Source organism: Gallus gallus, chromosome 3 (assembly GCF_016699485.2).
Source record: "Gallus gallus isolate bGalGal1 chromosome 3, bGalGal1.mat.broiler.GRCg7b, whole genome shotgun sequence".
Classification (NCBI taxonomy): domain Eukaryota; kingdom Metazoa; phylum Chordata; class Aves; order Galliformes; family Phasianidae; genus Gallus; species Gallus gallus.
The window spans coordinates 61,569,963-61,587,567 of NC_052534.1; the positions used below are offsets into that span (position 1 = coordinate 61,569,963).

Consider the following 17,605-nt stretch of genomic DNA (forward strand, 5'->3'; position numbering starts at 1 on the left):
GCCTTTCCTCATTCCTGCTCCAAAAGTTAGTATGAGAGCCATGCACCTTGATCCCCACCTAGTGATATACAGAATATGCCCCTGTTCTTAAAAGGGTCAAGGAAAAGCAAGAGGCATGTCTCAGGTTACCATCATCTGTTTTGTACCATGCTCAAGTCTTTTCATCACAGAGTGAAAGAGCCTGAGTACCAACTTAAATGCTTGCTGTAGATAATCTGACTATTGAAAACTCTTTTACTTGTAAATAAGTAAATTCAGGCCAAATATATCATTTATGATTGCATACTGGCTTCTTATTTAAGACAGGCCACATCTCCCCTGCTGATGTCTCCTATTTGACCTGTATCTCAAAGTCTTGATTTAAGGCACAAGCATTAAAGAATTGTCATGCTGCTTGATGGACATGTTCAATCGTTATCCTAAGATAAGTGTAAATTAGCAGTTGATTTTCTTTGGAGACATATCTTGCTGAACTCAGACTCTCTTTAATGTTTTTCTTTTTTCTATTACTTTAACAAGCTACTCACTTTCAGAAATCACAGCACCTAGGTGTCTGTACTGTGGTCAACTCATCTTTTAAGTCACTTTAAAATAAAGCCAACACTAAGTTGTCTGGGCTTCTTAAATCTCTCACTAAAGTGGAGTCTTTATTGTTGTTTTATTGGTTTTTTAATGTTGTTGTTGAGGTGTTAACTTTTTTTTTTTTTTAACTTTTTCCTTTTTTTATGTCCCTGGGATGAGAATTCTATTATGCTTACTTGCATATTGGAAAGGTTCAACTATGTTCCTAAGTTTGTTCCTCAGTTTGTTGCTTCATTCTTCCATTCTCTTATGTCTTTCAAGAAGGGAAGAATGTGTTATGCAAATGATTAGTGGGTTTAATTAGTTATAGGTTTACTGCTATACTAAATGTTTTGTTTCGTTGATCTAAAAGGCAAAAATATCATCTTCCTCCTTTCATCTTTCACAGTGAAGCAAAAGCCCCCATTTAATAGGAATTATTTAAAAATTTTATCTCCTGCTTATTAGCAGACAGGGCATGTGAAGAGTTTCTTCAGTACACTCTGCCAGTATCCCAAAATCTGTGGCAAGACCTGATGTGCTAGCCCTGTCATTCAAATGTCAGAGATCAGAAGACTTATCAGACGTTAGATAACACTTCATTCACTCTGGCAGTACGTTTAAAGGAAAGAAATGAGGAAGATGAGAGATACAACAAGAAAGGTGGAAAGCAAACATGAAACTAGCAAAAAAAAAATGTCATGTTTTCTAAAGGGGAAGCTTAATTTCTTTAAATAAAAGATGAACGTTATATAAAATAATTGGTTCTAAATAAGAAGTCTTGCTTCAATTTATAATTAATGAGATCTTAAGAAACTACTCTAGAACATTTCAAAAACCTTCTGCTAATCAAAATGCTTTTTAATAAATATAAAAATGGCCAATCTAAATAGCATGGTAAACTAAGGAAGAAGAATGATAATGATTCATAACATCTATCATTATAAAACATGATAATCCATGCTCCTTCTACTGTATTGCAATCAGTAACATCATATGCTTTTAATTAACAATACACATAATAAAAGTACAGTCAAAGTGAACAAGTTATTTCATCTACTGCAGCTACCTTGTTATTAAAATGCACTTCTATTTTAGAGATTGTGTTTACGATGCCAATTAAAATAAAAATGAAAATAATGCAGTGGTGATTATTATCTCTTTTTCCTCAAAGATGTAAGTTATCTCCTGTGTAACAATCACATATTTGTTCATCTCCCAGTACCTGTGGAATTTAATTCATTCACTTGGACTTCACTGCATTGCATTAGTGGAAATTTTGACTAATTTTGAGGCAAAATTCAAGAGGCTGGTTGATTTTGACGTCTGTATTATATAAACCACAAAAATTCCCTTTTCTAAATCTTGTCCTACAAAACTAGGAAGGAAAACAGAAATGCAACATACGCAGTACAGATAAGGACTTCTAACAAAACTTTCTGACACTTCCTAACATTTTAATCTATTAAGCAATATGTAGGAATTCTCCCTAGAAAATTTTTCACATCAAGGAAAGAGGAATAACAGCTTATATTTTTACTTGTTCCTTAGAGATGAGTTGAGATCCTTCCCTACGTTTACAAGAGGCAGAGAACAGACAGAAGGCTAGTCATGCTCAAGAACAAATGGTTAAGCAGAACAATATTTTACAGTCTTTTCTTACCACAGGCTTGAACTCTTTTTGCAGTTATCCCAGAGTAATCTTCTGCTATATGAGGTAAGTCCAAGGATCTAGCACAGAACATTCTACCTTATCATATGAAATATAAATATATTGTGATTCATTCTCCATCCTTGCACAGTTATTGACAAGGCCTGAAAGACCACAAAGAAAAGCTAAAAAAGACAGCTGCAGTCTATATAAAGACTTCTTTTATATCTAAATATTTTATCTAGGAGATTCCTTCACTGCAACCTACTGAAATGCATGGCTTTTCAGCAGCCAATAAATTTTCTTTCATAACATTCTGTAATCTCAAATTTTGCTCGTTCTGATTCAAATTTTTGGAGAGGAGGTTGGAATAGCTATATAAATATCAGTTTGAAATTGCATAGATTCTTAATTCTATACTGAAACAACATCTTCCCTATTCACTTGTAGAAATAAAGTTCACCACAGCATCCAAGAGTCTTTCAGAATCCCTGGATTTATGGACTACCAGCTGTGTAAACAATGTGCACTATTTCATTCACTTTCCAAAGGAACTGCTGCAAAAATATTTTGTTTTAGAGGGGCCTGGATTTGAGTTTTCCTTAGTGAACTGTGCCATGTATTCAGCTCTGTCTGTGATCAGTTCAGTTTTCTGCCCCGTGCTGATCCAGCAGCCAGTGAGTTCTGTCATCCATATGGCTACAATCTATTCTTCTTGCAGAAACATCTGCTATGCTAGAGGAACCAACTTGCTGAGGGGCTTTTCATGTTGGAGATGCAGATGTCAATGTATGGCTTAGAAAACAGTCTGAAGGATGCAGAATTCCTGAATTTGACTTGACATTATGTTGGAATCCAATATGCAAATTAAAAAAAATTTATAATGTAATATGCGCTTTGAGGGCTAACTCCTTTACAGATACAAAAGCTATTACATCAGTTGGTATTCTTGGTGAAGAGAAAAGAGGGGCACTGAAGGAGATAAAAGTTATAAAATGAATGCCATTTTACAACATTGCTACAGTTCTACAAAGCATACACACTAAATACAGTCTGCTCTATTTGAATTAGGTAAGGAATAGAGATATGTCACTGCCATTGTGCCTCTCGTCTACCTAGACTTTTCATAAGTAATTCATCAAGAGGTTTTTATGTGTCCCAGGGTAAGGGCCAAGCACTGTGAATGTCAGAATCTACTGACAAGGCAGATAATGCAATACCTTTTAGTGGGACAACAGATAAATTATTACGCAGCAGGTTTGAGGGCAGAAAACTTCTGCCTTTTGGATGCTGTCAGTATTGCCAGAGTACGGCATTTAAATGAGGCAACTGATTTAAAGCATTTCAGCTGTCCAACTTAAATTACATTTTAGGCCTAAATCAAAATAAAAGGCTTTTGGGAGAAGTAGACAGCCAAGACATCCATAAGCCTAATTTCCTCTCCCTTAGAAGATCTGTGCTGATATGTCTGTACAATTATTCTATACTTTTTATTTTCACAGGTATTAGTTACTTACTCTGATTGAATGAATGAAAATAACAAGAAAATAGGTTCTGTAAAAAATATCCAAATAAGAAGCAGAATTACCTAGTGAATTTGCAAGTGTTTCAGGAATCCTTGAAAAGAAGCAGTTTCTTGGAATGTCTTCCAAGGAAACTACTCAACAGATGACGAACATCACAGAAGCAAAGTAGAGACAAAAAACACATTAGAGCTCTGTTTAATTAGAAACTAAGACATTCCAGAGGAAAGATAGAAAACTCCAACAGAGAAATAAAAATCCTGCAGTTCAACTACTCCAATTAAAAGAAGTTCGTAGTTATTCCAGCAACATGTCAACCTCCTGCATGCTTGCTTTTTTTGTTGAAGGTGAGTGAAAGATCAAATCTTGTTAGTAAAGGTTCAAGAATGGGAAATGAAAGAGTAAAATTTTAAAACTTCCTAAATAGTTCTAAAGGCATCTCACATGCTGCCTTTGATTTAACCATTGAAAACTATAATCATGATAAGTGTAGATGAAGTTTTACTTGTCTTATTTAGAAGTGTAATGTAACACATTAAACTGCCTCCTGGAAATTATGTGGAAGAACTTCACTAGAAGAGGGTCACTTTTAGGCCTTCCACTAGCAAGGTGGCTCAGGTCTCTTTTATCAGCTACTGTCTTTGCCTGATGCTTCTCTGGGGAATCGAAGTGCTATTTCACTATTAGTAACTCCTGATGCTACATGTGAAGATAACATATTATTCCTGTTCTCCTTTACAGTGCCCAGAAGGTTTTGTATATAGCTGCCATTGTTGATTGCTTTACGACTCATTTAATGCTCTTACACCTCACCCAGAAGTGCCTCCAGATCCCTCTCGTCTCATAAGAGTTGATTTCACTGCAAACTGCAAAATGAAGAATCACTGTACATTTTAATCTTTTAATAATGGCAAATTAATGCTCCCTGTGCTAAAAGACAGCAGTAAGCACTCTTTAAACAAGTTTCCTTAATCTTTAATTCCCAGTATAATGGAACAACTACAGTTAGCAATAAGAAGTCACTTTAAAACAATTGTGTAAGAACACTAACTCATAGGCAGGATGAGCTCATCAGGTTAATATGATTTACGGAAATCTCAAAGCCATGAAACTATATAACCTACACTATAAAAAGGGTAATTTTATAGCCTGAATGCATGGTAAGAACATTTTGTTTAGTAAAATGGGAGATGCAATTGTCTAACATCTCAAAAAGCCCATCACTAAGTTAGGACATATTAAAAAACATACAGGACCTGAGTAATACTCAGTATCTTATTTTTAGTAATTTATAGATTAACCTTGTCCATTATTTGAAATAACTTATAAAGTCCACCTCAGCTAGAGATTAAGCAGTCATAGAATCATGGAATCATAGAATGGCTTAAGTTGGAAGGGACCTTAAGAATCACTGATTTTCAGCTCTCCACCACAAGCAGTGCCACCAACCTCCATACCCAATACTAGACCAGGCTGCCCAGGGCCCCATCCAGACTGGCCTGGAACACCTCCAGGGATGGAGCATCCCTTCCTTCTAATGTGTAAACCAAACTGCTCAGCTTGGTTTCATCAGCAAACTTGGTGAGAGTGCACTCGAGCCCATCACTGATGTTAGTGATGAAGAGCATTGGTCCCAAGACATACCCCTGGGGGACATAGCTCATCACTGGCCTCCAACTGGATGTACTGTCACTCACCACAACGTTCTGTCTATGGCCTTCCAACCAAATCCTTATCCACCAAATTGTCCACCCCTCAAATCCGTATCTCTCCAGTTTAGAGATAAGGGTGTGGTGGGGAACCATGTCAAAGGCCTTGCACAAGTCCAGCTAGATGACATCAGTAGCCTTCCCTTTGTCCACTGATATAATCACTCCATCATAGAAGGACATAATATTGGTCAGGCATGATCTTCCCTTGGTAAAGTCATGCTGGCTGTCTCAAATCAGTCATTTTTGCCTTTTTACTTCCTCTAAGGAGGGCTAATAATAGTCCCCTTGACTTTACCTAAACATATTACTAGTGTTGTCAGTGTGTTGATAATAATTAACAAAGCAGTATAAAAAGAAACACAGCTGTCTCTCTAGACTGGGAATCAAACACCATCTGTGGATTCACATAGAATTTTACATTTTCAGAACTCTGTGGATAATTATTTCTTCAATAAACATGTTTAAGAAAGCATGTTGTATGTTACTCTCATTCTTAAGAATGGATGCAGTGACAGGTAAAATGATTAGCCTAATGTCATACGTAACCAAGTGAGCAGATGCACTGTTACTAAGGAATGTCTTCTGCCCAGCTCAAAAGTTTATTTGCATTGCAGCTGCACCCACTAGGAATTATATAGCTTTGCTCAACACTAAGGGTCTTTCTACTTATTTGCAGAACATTTTAATCTATTGTAAGAGCGTAGGAACAACAGTTAAGTAGGGAATAGCTTATTTGACCTTTATATTACAAAGGTTCAGCTCTAAATCCTTTCCCTCATTCATATACACTGCATAGGTGGCAAACACCTGTTCATTTTTGAGAGGGACTATCAAGATCATAAGCAGAATTTGTGAGAAATCTTGGTCTTTGCCACAACAGCTGAACTGAACATTACAAAACAGCTGTCCTGTCTTCTTTACCCATTAAAAGCTCAGCAACTTGAATATATTTTCTTCCTTTATTTTTCTTTCTTAAGAAAGAAAGTACTGAGCCAGACTCAATCATAAGACTCACTCCAGTCTTGCTTCAAAGATCACTCTACTCATCTTGATGGAAAAAAGTACCTGGATTTTCAGCTTAGTGAGGAATTTTGCCCTTGTTTTTTTTTTTTTTTTTCCCCACTAGCTTCAGAAATATAAATGCTGTAGTGAAGTTAGTCTAATGGATTAACCCTCCCATGTTGCCTTTGGAAAACCTGAAGCACCCTGGTGGAAATACAGCTGTATGGATCCACAAGGACTTCTAGAATACTCAGCTCAACTGGAAACAAACAGAATTGGATCTGCAGAGTTTTAGGTTTTTTTTAATCAATATTGCTCACTATCCATCGGTCACAGGCAGATTAGACTACTTACCAAGCTGTGAAAGAAACTCACTACTTCAAAGAGGAGATGAAATGAATCTAAAGGGGAAAATTTCAAAATTGTCTCTACTTCTCTGAAAATATAGTGAAAACAATGAAGGGCCCTCATTTCAGAAACAAAACATGCCAACAATTCACAAATGGATTTTTCTCTTCAATTTTGGTATTACAAACTCCTTAAACATGTGTCATTCCATCCACATTTGGGTATTTCAGTGCATGCACTAAATTTGAAGTTTAGCCATATGAGAGCCCTTTTCAAGTCAACGGACTAAGGCCAACAGCTCCAGAGACCTATCGTGGACTTAACTTCTTTCATTTATCTTCTGATTCTTATGTGAGATCTGGTCACTTGGTGTTCCCCACTCATTTAAGCATCCAGAACTGAGGAGGATGAAACTGCTCAACATGTCATGTACTCTTCTACCAAAAGATTATGTTTGTTGTCCCATTAATGCATGAAAGAGATCGACAATACGGAGTTAAATACATAGAGCAAAGGGAAATTGTGTAGGCAATTATTTATAGAGTTTTTCCTTTGTTTCTCCACAGGAAGTTTTTCCTTTCTTTCTCCTGTGGAGAAATATTTCTCCACAGGAGGCACAAATGAAATCAGCTAATGGCAGAAGAGTGGGTTCTGTATAAGGTAGCAGAACCTGTCCTATAAAAATACTGTTGGCAACCTGTATCAGATTAAAACACTGCATATAAAGGAAATGGAGATATATGGATGGATACATAGGCTCACAGGCATGTGTAACAAAGTGTGAATATCAAATTTAAAATTATAAAATCACAGAATCATAGAGGTTGAAAAAGACTTCTAAGATCATCTAGTCCTACCGAACATCTACCACCAATATTGCCCACTAAACCATGTCCCTAAGTACCATGTCCTTAAACACCTTGAGGACGATGACTCCACCACCTTCCTGGGAAGCCCATTCCAATGCATCACCACTCTTTCTGACAAGAAATTCTTTCTAATATCCAACTTGAAATATGAATGTGAATACCAAAGTTTCAGTTTTAAGAGAGTAAAACATCATTGCCCTTCCATTATTTTTAAATTTTATTTTATTTCATTTCTTTTCCTCACTGTATCACATATAATGGTGATTTATACATCATCCATTAAATTTTCTGGATCATAGTTATCTAGGAAACAAAAGAAGCTCTACATGAGTATCATTTACAGATACTTCTCCAACATGGCTGCATGTTCAAACTCTTAGAAATGAGGCTGGGACTATTTTGAAAGGCTGCCTAATTCACTGCATTAAAAGATTTCCTTTTGGAAAGTACAAAAAATAAATGAAATGAAATGAAATGAAATGAAATGAAATGAAATGAAATGAAATGAAATGAAATGAAATAAAATAAAATAAAATAAAATAAAATAAAATCCCAGAGGTGCACATATTCAACATGGCATTATTGAAAAAAAATAATTAGTCATGAAAAATTGCGCATTAATCTGGCTTGTTATTTCACTATAACATTTCAGTGTGCTGCTTGTTAGCCTAAATAATAAGCCAGTATAACAAGTGGTCTTTGCAATGCTATTGTAAATAAATACTATTGTGAGATCTTAACTCCTCCTACTGTCTTACAACTACATTACAGGTTGTTATTTAAAACTCTGAAGCATTATCTCATAACCAGTAGTAATACACAAATTTTCATAAATGTGTTGCAACACTAGGATGAAAAATTATAACCATAAAATCACACAGATCTAAATGAAGCTTGTTCCAGACTATAAATTCAGCATATACAAACATGTCCATATTTGTATGCAGTAGGGAGAAGGTCTAGATTAACATGAAGTATATATTGTAGAAAATAAGAAACAGTCTATTTTTCTAGATCATTATATATGGATGTGGTGTAAATACTACTTCTATAAATAAAAACACCTTGTAACACAGCATATTTGTCTGTTTCTCAAGTAAAGCAGTAGGTTTTAAATTTCTTGTGAAGAATGATCTTATATCTCCTGTGTGTTATAAATGAAGGTTCAGTTGTCAAATCTCTAAAAGATGCAGTACTAGTAAGAATTTCTTGACATGAGCACTGCACATTCTAAGTGCATGCTAGAAAAAATAAAAATACCAGTTGCACACTTTCAAATATCAACACAGTCTAGTAAAGCTCATTTTCTTTGCTGATTCATGTTATAACACTTCATTGCTTTCTAACTCTCACTGCATAAATAAAAGAAAAAAGACCTTTCTTGCTCAGAACTTTCAGTGAAGCCTGACTCCAACACACATTAACACCATTTCATTCTTTCTTCCCTTTTTTTCGCCTCAAATATTTTAACACTTGAGACTCCCTTTTAAACAGCACTGTTTCATAGATATGTTCAGTATGTCATTTAGTCCCTTTGTCATGGAAGTTAATACAGCAAGAAGTGCCATTAAGCCAACCCTAGAAAAGTCAATCTGACTAAAATATTTTCATGCAAACATTGTTTCAGAGGTTCTGCATCAATTCTGTATCTGACAAGTTGATAGACAGAAATCGATCTGATAATAATGGAAACCTCATTAAAAAAAGAAGACTAAAAATAATAAGAAACATGCCACCAGGTTAAGTTCTCAGCCAGACTTTCAAATGTAAGCTGTCTGGGAGGTTAGATGATTCCAATATTTTCAGTAAGTCTGCCTTTGATCTCACTGAGAATCTGGCTCACTTGTTTTTTTAACACTAGTTATAACATAGGGACATACAATATCCTTTTGGAATCAGAGGCAAAATATTTCTTAGTTCAAATAAAAAGAATGTATCTACATTAAAAAAAAAAAAAAGTAGTAAAAGTAAACAGAAACAGAAAAGGAAAGAAAAATAAAATATCCAATCTGGTATCTTTGAAGCTGTTTACAAGAGTGTCCAAAATTCCTTCAGGAAAAGAACGAGATGATGTACTTGCACATAGCTTCAGTTCCAGAGCCTATAGTCAAGTTTTGATGCACTGTTCGGCTGTCTTGATACACATATGCAGACACAGCTCTCAGAAATTCCCATTTCTATCAAAATATTCTTTTCTATCTCTTGTAGTGATGTCTCCAAGAAAGATCATCCTTTACTGCCCCTTTACTCTAAGCATTCAGTGGTATCATAGCCTGGAAGAAGGCACTAAATTATTCTAATTGAAAAGTAATTATATTTCGAATGATAATATGGGTAGCTCTTGAATCAAATTTACCAAAGAAATGGTAAATGCTGATTTCTTAACCAAGAATTGATCTTCACATCAATAATTTATGTGCTTTAAGTCAGACATGCCTATCAGATACTGGTTACTGAGTTTAGTAAGTGCCTGTCAGAAATCTATTATACATGAATGAACAAATGAGATCCTATCTTCCATTGTTGCACACCATGAAACTCATTATCACGTATGTTTCAAGTACTACAGATGTATTAAAAATATATATATATGTATATATATATATATACACATATATATAAGTTTATATATATAAACCTATATAAACCTATGTATATATATAGGTTTAAGGCTTACCTTCCTGCATGTATAAAACTATCAACAGTTTTCAGCTTCCTTTCCTGCAAGGCCTAACTTACCTTTCACTGTTAAGAGTGAAGCAGTGAAAGTGAGAAAAAGTAGACTTAACACTTGTAAGAAGTCTAGGAATAAGAAGATTTTCCACCAGATTTTGTACTTCAGTTCAAGTACATAATATTTTGGAGAGTAAATGTTTTGATGTTCAGCATTAGGTGTTGATTATACTAGGATGTAAAGTTTAATGGACGCTACTATTTCCTCCTAAATTGTTTTAAGAACGATGCTTAATTAATTCTACTTCAGATATTAAGATAAAGAGACAAAAGAGCTTGCATGTGTAAAAATAAATTTTACAAAAATACCTTTGTATGATATCTTTGACTGAAAATTTATCCACTATAATGGTAAAACTGAATTAACTATAAGGAATGTGGTAATTTCTTAAAAATACTGAAAGTCTTCTAGGGCACATATATATCTTTATATGGCTGTTTGTTCCTCATTTTAGAAATGAAAACAAAATAATAGATGTTCTTACCTGCTGAAAGGCTTTCAATTTGACTCAGGACCTGATGTCAGATCTGCAGGATCTTTCTTGTTCTATGTAGTCCTTCCATATTTATTAATGAAGTTATTTACTTCAACAGAAATACAAAAGGTTGTGCAAAATTACTTTTGTCCATGTGGTTCTCCAAATCCTTTATGCTTTGCATCTGTTCCTTGTGCCTGCCACTCATGCCTGTGAACTTTACTTACCTTTAGCCCCCACTGAAGATTGCAGCTGTTTTGATAGAGGTAGAGACACAGCTCTTAACCCTCTCAAATATGTGACAGCAGCTTTTGGACAGTGGAACTTAGCCCATTTGACAGATATTAGGGTTGCAGCACCTCCAAAGAGATTTAATTTCCACTTAAGCAAACAGATGTTTTCAGACTGAAAAAAAAAAAAAAAGAAAAAAAAAAGCTTATGTTAAGATAAGTGTTTAACAAGACTGAAAACAAACCCTCTTGTGACTTGCTGAAAAAGAGAGGAAGTGAGACAAAGTCTGCCCTGCACAACATCAAGTTCTTGAGAGATGTGCATTTCCTCAGTATTTTAGAGAGAGAGTTGTATATAAATCAAGAGAAGTCTGAAGTTCATTCATTCAGATGACATCTTGAAAAACATCCTCAGGATGCCACGTGGTCCATGATATTTAAAAGAGTATGCCAATTCTGTGAACTGAATAAGAAAAAACCAAATTCAAAATAGCCATGGAAAACATATGTTTCTTTATCTAGTAGGCTCTATCTCCATAGAGATGTCATCAGCTTCTTTAAGCCAGTATTAGATTAGTCACATTGTTAGACACTCCTAGTAAAGGGAGTTGCACCACCTCCAGTTTATCTTTTTATGTTATGGATATTTTAAAGGATAGGCAGGGGACGCGTTCCAGAAATGTTTCCCAGAACAGTGCTGCAGTCATAAATCTCACATCATTGTAAGAGACTATTCTTTTATATCATTGACTCAAAGTTTGCTGAGGAACAAGTCCAGGCAAGTCCTGGGCAAAGGCAGAGAAATCTTTTGTCTTGAGGACACTGATGGACAGGTCCTGGCTAAGGATTGTGAAATCCTTTAAGGAGCACAGATGGACAAGGCCAGGGGCATCGAGAGAGAGATAAGCTGCCGCTAATGGCCGGTAAACGGTCTTTTTGTGTGGACTTATCTCAAGGAAAATGGCCATCTCAGGAGGTATGCACCGGACTCTTGCTCAAGCCCCCAGGAATGTCACGTAGGCAGCAGAAAATGGAGGATAAAAGAGGGTCCAATAACCACAACGGTGGAAGCTGATCCTTCACCACAACCACGGCAACGGGAGAGGCTTATCTCTCACCACGACAGACTTGAGGGGTTCTCTCTGCCAACTGATCTCTCACCGCAACGTGGAGACGGATCTCTACGTGGAGACTGATCTCTCACCACGGCACGAGCTTCCTGCCTTCCGATCCTCCTCTACGGACCGTTTGCTGACGGACTTCCCTGGGCCTGCTACCTGAGACCTGCTGCTTCCTCCCTGACCTGCATCCTCTCGCTGCCCCAGACCGGCCTCGCTGCTCCTGCCCTTCGGCCTCGGACCGTCGGAACGTCGTGCAACGGGACTGCTGCCGGATCCTGGTGGTGACTATCCCCGCTTTACGCAATTCTTGCCTCTTTCTATCTTTTCTATCGCTCGCCTTCCCTTCCCCATCACCCCAATCCTTAATAGCGTCCGTCCTCCCCTTTCCCCATCTCCCTTATTAACATTTGTAATAAACTGGTCGGACCAACATTTGAACCGCTGTTTCTTAATCTCACGCCGGGCATACATATTTCAAAGAACCTCTTCTCCCTCCTATAAATTGGAGCGAGACATTTTTTATGGCGTAGTCGGCAGGATGCCCGCCGTGAGAGTGTTGTCCTTCCAGATAATAGTCTGAAACTTTCTGTGTGTACCTCCTGGAGTTGCAAGAAGCGATACTTTTTGATAACTTAGACGTGAGCACCTCTCCAGGAAGATCGCTTCATACTCTGAAACTTTACTATTTATGTGTGTACCTCTCGAGGATGTATGAATTTTGTCTAATTGCATTTATTTAATACGTGTGTGCCTCCTCGGGAAGATCTCTCTGCATTTTGTGGTTTAAGGAACCCCTCTACGTGTGCGCCTCTTGGGGAAGTAAGATACACGTTTTTTGACTTAAAAAACTTGTGCGCCTCTCCAAGAAGTTTACTCACTTTGCTGAAAATTGTTTATGTATGCACCTCTCGAGGACATATGAATCTTGTCTAATTGCATTTAATACGTGTGTGCCTCCTCGGGAAGACCTCTCTGCATTTTGTGACTCAAGGATCTTGCAACTTAAGTGTGAAATTTGAACCTCTTTCTTGTGTGCCTCTTGGGGAAGTAAGGAAGTGATACACGTTTTTTGACTTAAAAAACGTGTGCGCCTCTCCAAGAAGTTTATTCACTTTGTTGAAACCTAGAAAGTGTTGTGTTAGCTTAAAATTAATTGCGGATTTTGAAACCGAAGTGTGCCTTGCTTTGGTGTGGTGTTTGCAGTTTTTTGTGTGGCTTCGCAGGGAAGTTAGGAGCGATTTTAAGTTGGTTTAGTCTCTTTGTCCTTGTGCTTTCCTCAACAAAGGGAGGCGCAATCGGAACATTTACATTTCTTTAGGTGTGGTGTGCCTCCGTGGGAGAGGCGATAAGGAGTTATTTGTACTTTTGAATAGGAGTACCTCCTCCTCTCTCAGTGTATATCTTTCTGCGTATTTAGAAATGAGCAACAGTATGGCCAGTATGAAAAGTGAAGATGTATTATTTGATCTTTTAGAAAAGCATGGTGCTCGGCCTTCTGTATCAGGGGTGGATTGGGCACGACAGAACTGGTATAATTTGCAAAGTGTTTCAGACCGTATTCGTGTTTTACAAAATGAGGCTCGTACTCGGGCCGGAAAAGGGAAATCTTTTATTTGTGCAGTACTCGGTGCTGCTTTAAAAGCAGCTGTGGAGTTCCGAGAGGAAAAGAACTCTACGGAAACCCAGACTATTCAAGCATTACAGGAATCGGTTAAAGTGACGCAAGAATTGGTAAAATCTCTGAGAAGCCAAATAATGAGTCTTGAGGATCAATTAGAAAGAGAAAAACATAATTCGGTTCTGTTGCAAACAGCTTTTAAGGAGCTGATAACGTGTAAGGACACCGGTGACACTGTTGCCCACAGTGCACCTCAAGAAAAAGTTTATCCTCAAGGGAAATTACAAGAGGTGAAGGAAAGGCTAGATAAATTAGAGGCCTCTCCAGCCCACATTCGTCCTTTGATAAAAACTGAATATACTTACGATAACAGTGAGGATCTAGATCCTCAAATGAATGTTAAGGAAATTCCCTTTTCGGCCACTGAACTGGCCAAACTGAAAAAGGATTTCAGTCGCTCCCCAAAGGAGTCTGAAACAGAGTACGTCTGGAGAGTTAGTCTCACTGGCGGAGACCAGATCCTACTAACAGAGAAAGAAGCTGAAGGTTACTGGGGACCAGGAGTATTTTTAACCACTGGCAATAATCGTGCTCCCTGGTCCTTAACACAGAGGGCTGCCTATTGGGCAGGGGGTCTCAACCCTTTAGAAAGGGGGGACCCTCTTGCTATTACCGGAACTATCGACCAGTTAGTGGACAATGTTCAGAAAGCTGCTTGTCTCCAAATGATGTATGATAGAAAGTTGCAGCCACATCATGAATCACCCATGATGTTACCTGTTAATCCGGAGAGATTGACACCTCTAATTAGGGGACTTCCTGAATCGTTAAAACCTATAGGTATACAACTCCAAGGAAAGATACAAGCCATGTCTCAGGGAGAGAGAACCTGGGCAGCGTTGGAGGGATCTGTAGCCCCTAACCACCAGTCAGGACCCAAAGTGTGGACTTGGGGAGAGGTTGCCCAAGAATTAATTAACTATGGAAGAAAATATGGGCCGGTGGTTTCTACCTCCAGTAAATTTGAGCCAAGAGGAGTAAGGCTTGCAGTAGCCAGCCTTGCCTCCAGGCCTCCTAGCCCAAGACTTATTGGAACCAAAAAGGTTTCATCCCCAGTAAAAACGGGGACACGATGCATTGATCATAAACGCAATGGACTTTGGACTCTGGGCTGGACAAAGGGTATTCCACGAGATTTGATGAATGGATTACCCACAGTCAGATTAGAGAAATTAGTTAACTGCTGGCCAGAACAAAAGCTCAAGGGGAGCTGATGCCTTCGCCCCCCCCTCCCAGGTGAGCGGGAGGTGGGTGGGGGGGTGAAGGGTGGATGTTTATTAGGAAGCTCACGACTAAAGGAAACAATCTGTTAATTGTTTATTTATTATTAGTGGTTATTGTCAAATGTACGGTTGTCTCTTTTCTCTCTTCTATTCATTATGTAATATTCATGTTACCACTCCTGAAGAATCACGGGGTGGTGTCTATGGCAAGTTGCATTGTGTACTGTTGCAACTCTTATGTTTGTATGATTCCATGTTTTATACAAGATGTATCCCCTATTTACTTTGTAACCAAACCTGAAAAATGTTTGTAATGATTGTATGAAACATTTGATTCCACAACCCCTCCCTCCTTTACCCTTGTGCTTGCTATCTTCTCTCACCACCATGGATGCCCAGTGTCCAATTTTTAAGCAACCTTTGAGTCACGGGGTGGTGTAAGAGACTATTCTTTTATATCATTGACTCAAAGTTTGCTGAGGAACAAGTCCAGGCAAGTCCTGGGCAAAGGCAGAGAAATCTTTTGTCTTGAGGACACTGATGGACAGGTCCTGGCTAAGGATTGTGAAATCCTTTAAGGAGCACAGATGGACAAGGCCAGGGGCATCGAGAGAGAGATAAGCTGCCGCTAATGGCCGGTAAACGGTCTTTTTGTGTGGACTTATCTCAAGGAAAATGGCCATCTCAGGAGGTATGCACCGGACTCTTGCTCAAGCCCCCAGGAATGTCACGTAGGCAGCAGAAAATGGAGGATAAAAGAGGGTCCAATAACCACAACGGTGGAAGCTGATCCTTCACCACAACCACGGCAACGGGAGAGGCTTATCTCTCACCACGACAGACTTGAGGGGTTCTCTCTGCCAACTGATCTCTCACCGCAACGTGGAGACGGATCTCTACGTGGAGACTGATCTCTCACCACGGCACGAGCTTCCTGCCTTCCGATCCTCCTCTACGGACCGTTTGCTGACGGACTTCCCTGGGCCTGCTACCTGAGACCTGCTGCTTCCTCCCTGACCTGCATCCTCTCGCTGCCCCAGACCGGCCTCGCTGCTCCTGCCCTTCGGCCTCGGACCGTCGGAACGTCGTGCAACGGGACTGCTGCCGGATCCTGGTGGTGACTATCCCCGCTTTACGCAATTCTTGCCTCTTTCTATCTTTTCTATCGCTCGCCTTCCCTTCCCCATCACCCCAATCCTTAATAGCGTCCGTCCTCCCCTTTCCCCATCTCCCTTATTAACATTTGTAATAAACTGGTCGGACCAACATTTGAACCGCTGTTTCTTAATCTCACGCCGGGCATACATATTTCAAAGAACCTCTTCTCCCTCCTATAAATTGGAGCGAGACAATCATACTAACTCTACTTAGAGTAACTTACTTTTTGTTCGTAATGTACTTTCTCCCAACAAGCTTAAAATATTTTTTTATATACTACACTTACTAATATTTGCTTTATAAAACTTCTAATGCACTATTTTACTCATTTTATCTGTTATGCACATTCCTATATTATATCTCTCATTCATGTTCTCAATGTTAATTTCAGAAGCAGTCAGAAATGATAATGCAAAAGAAGACAGATTCATGAACATGCACTATGAATGGAATGAGCATTTTAGGAAGTCTATTGTATGCTTCAGATTCAGTAGTTTATTGCTAAATGCACTCTGAAGCAATACTTTTTTTCCACTGTGACACATAAAAATAGAGTCTTGAGTACTCTGTTCCTCTGGTAATGGATGAAAAATGCAATAATGTTTAAATTTATTCTGCTACTTGGCTACCCAGTGAGCAGGTCAATGTTAAACGTGTTTGGGAAAATGCTGCAATAATATAAGTACCCAGAACTACATACTCAAGCTGTTACAGGCTTACCTAAAAGGATGTACTACAATAACTTTATGATTATTTCAGTAATTTGAATGCATTTGCTTTTGTTACCTTTGAATGAAGAGAATAATTTCTAAAATTTGTTGTTTCCTAACAGGAGGACACCTCAAATCAATGCAGAAATGAAGGTGTCTGCTTTACATACTGCAAATGTAAGTGGGCCAGAAAGTCAATGGAGTTGTTTACAAAGAATATCTCAGTGACAAAGGATAGATTTAAGAAAGATTCCAGATACTTAAAAATAAATACAGAAATTGAATCTAAACTATTTTACACATAAATTGATCCTTTCTCCTACAAATGTTATGAAAATAATAAACTGTTTAGTGCGTTGTGTTTTTTTTTTTCTTGTACTTTGACTAAAACCTACTCCACTAAAGTGAGTGAGTACGGAAGTCCTGAGCATCTCCAAAACACTGCCTTATTATCTCTGGTAAGGATAGTATCCCATAGTTTTATTTAAGATATCTTAATCTAGCCTTTAAATCAAACCTGCATTTTTTTCTTGTTACCCATTGCAATACTTTTCAAGTACAGGAAAATTATTTCCTGCTACTAAGCCCAAAAATTTGAATTTCTGAATGT

The 17,605-nt window shown here is 38.0% G+C and overlaps 1 protein-coding gene across 1 annotated transcript; it reads left to right on the plus strand.

Moving 5' to 3' along the window:
* Nucleotides 1-12,749: 12,749 nt before the first annotated feature.
* Nucleotides 12,750-15,353, plus strand: LOC107051510. The gene has a single exon (XM_015275092.4). The coding sequence runs from the start codon at nucleotides 13,646-13,648 to the stop codon at nucleotides 15,116-15,118; it is 1,473 nt and encodes a 490-aa protein (XP_015130578.3). The 5' UTR covers nucleotides 12,750-13,645; the 3' UTR covers nucleotides 15,119-15,353.
* The last annotated feature ends 2,252 nt before the right edge of the window (nucleotides 15,354-17,605 follow it).

Coding starts and splice junctions, on each gene's coding strand:
- LOC107051510 (XM_015275092.4), top strand. CDS start 13,646: ATGAGCAACAGTATGGCCAGTATGAAAAGTGAAGATGTATTATTTGAT.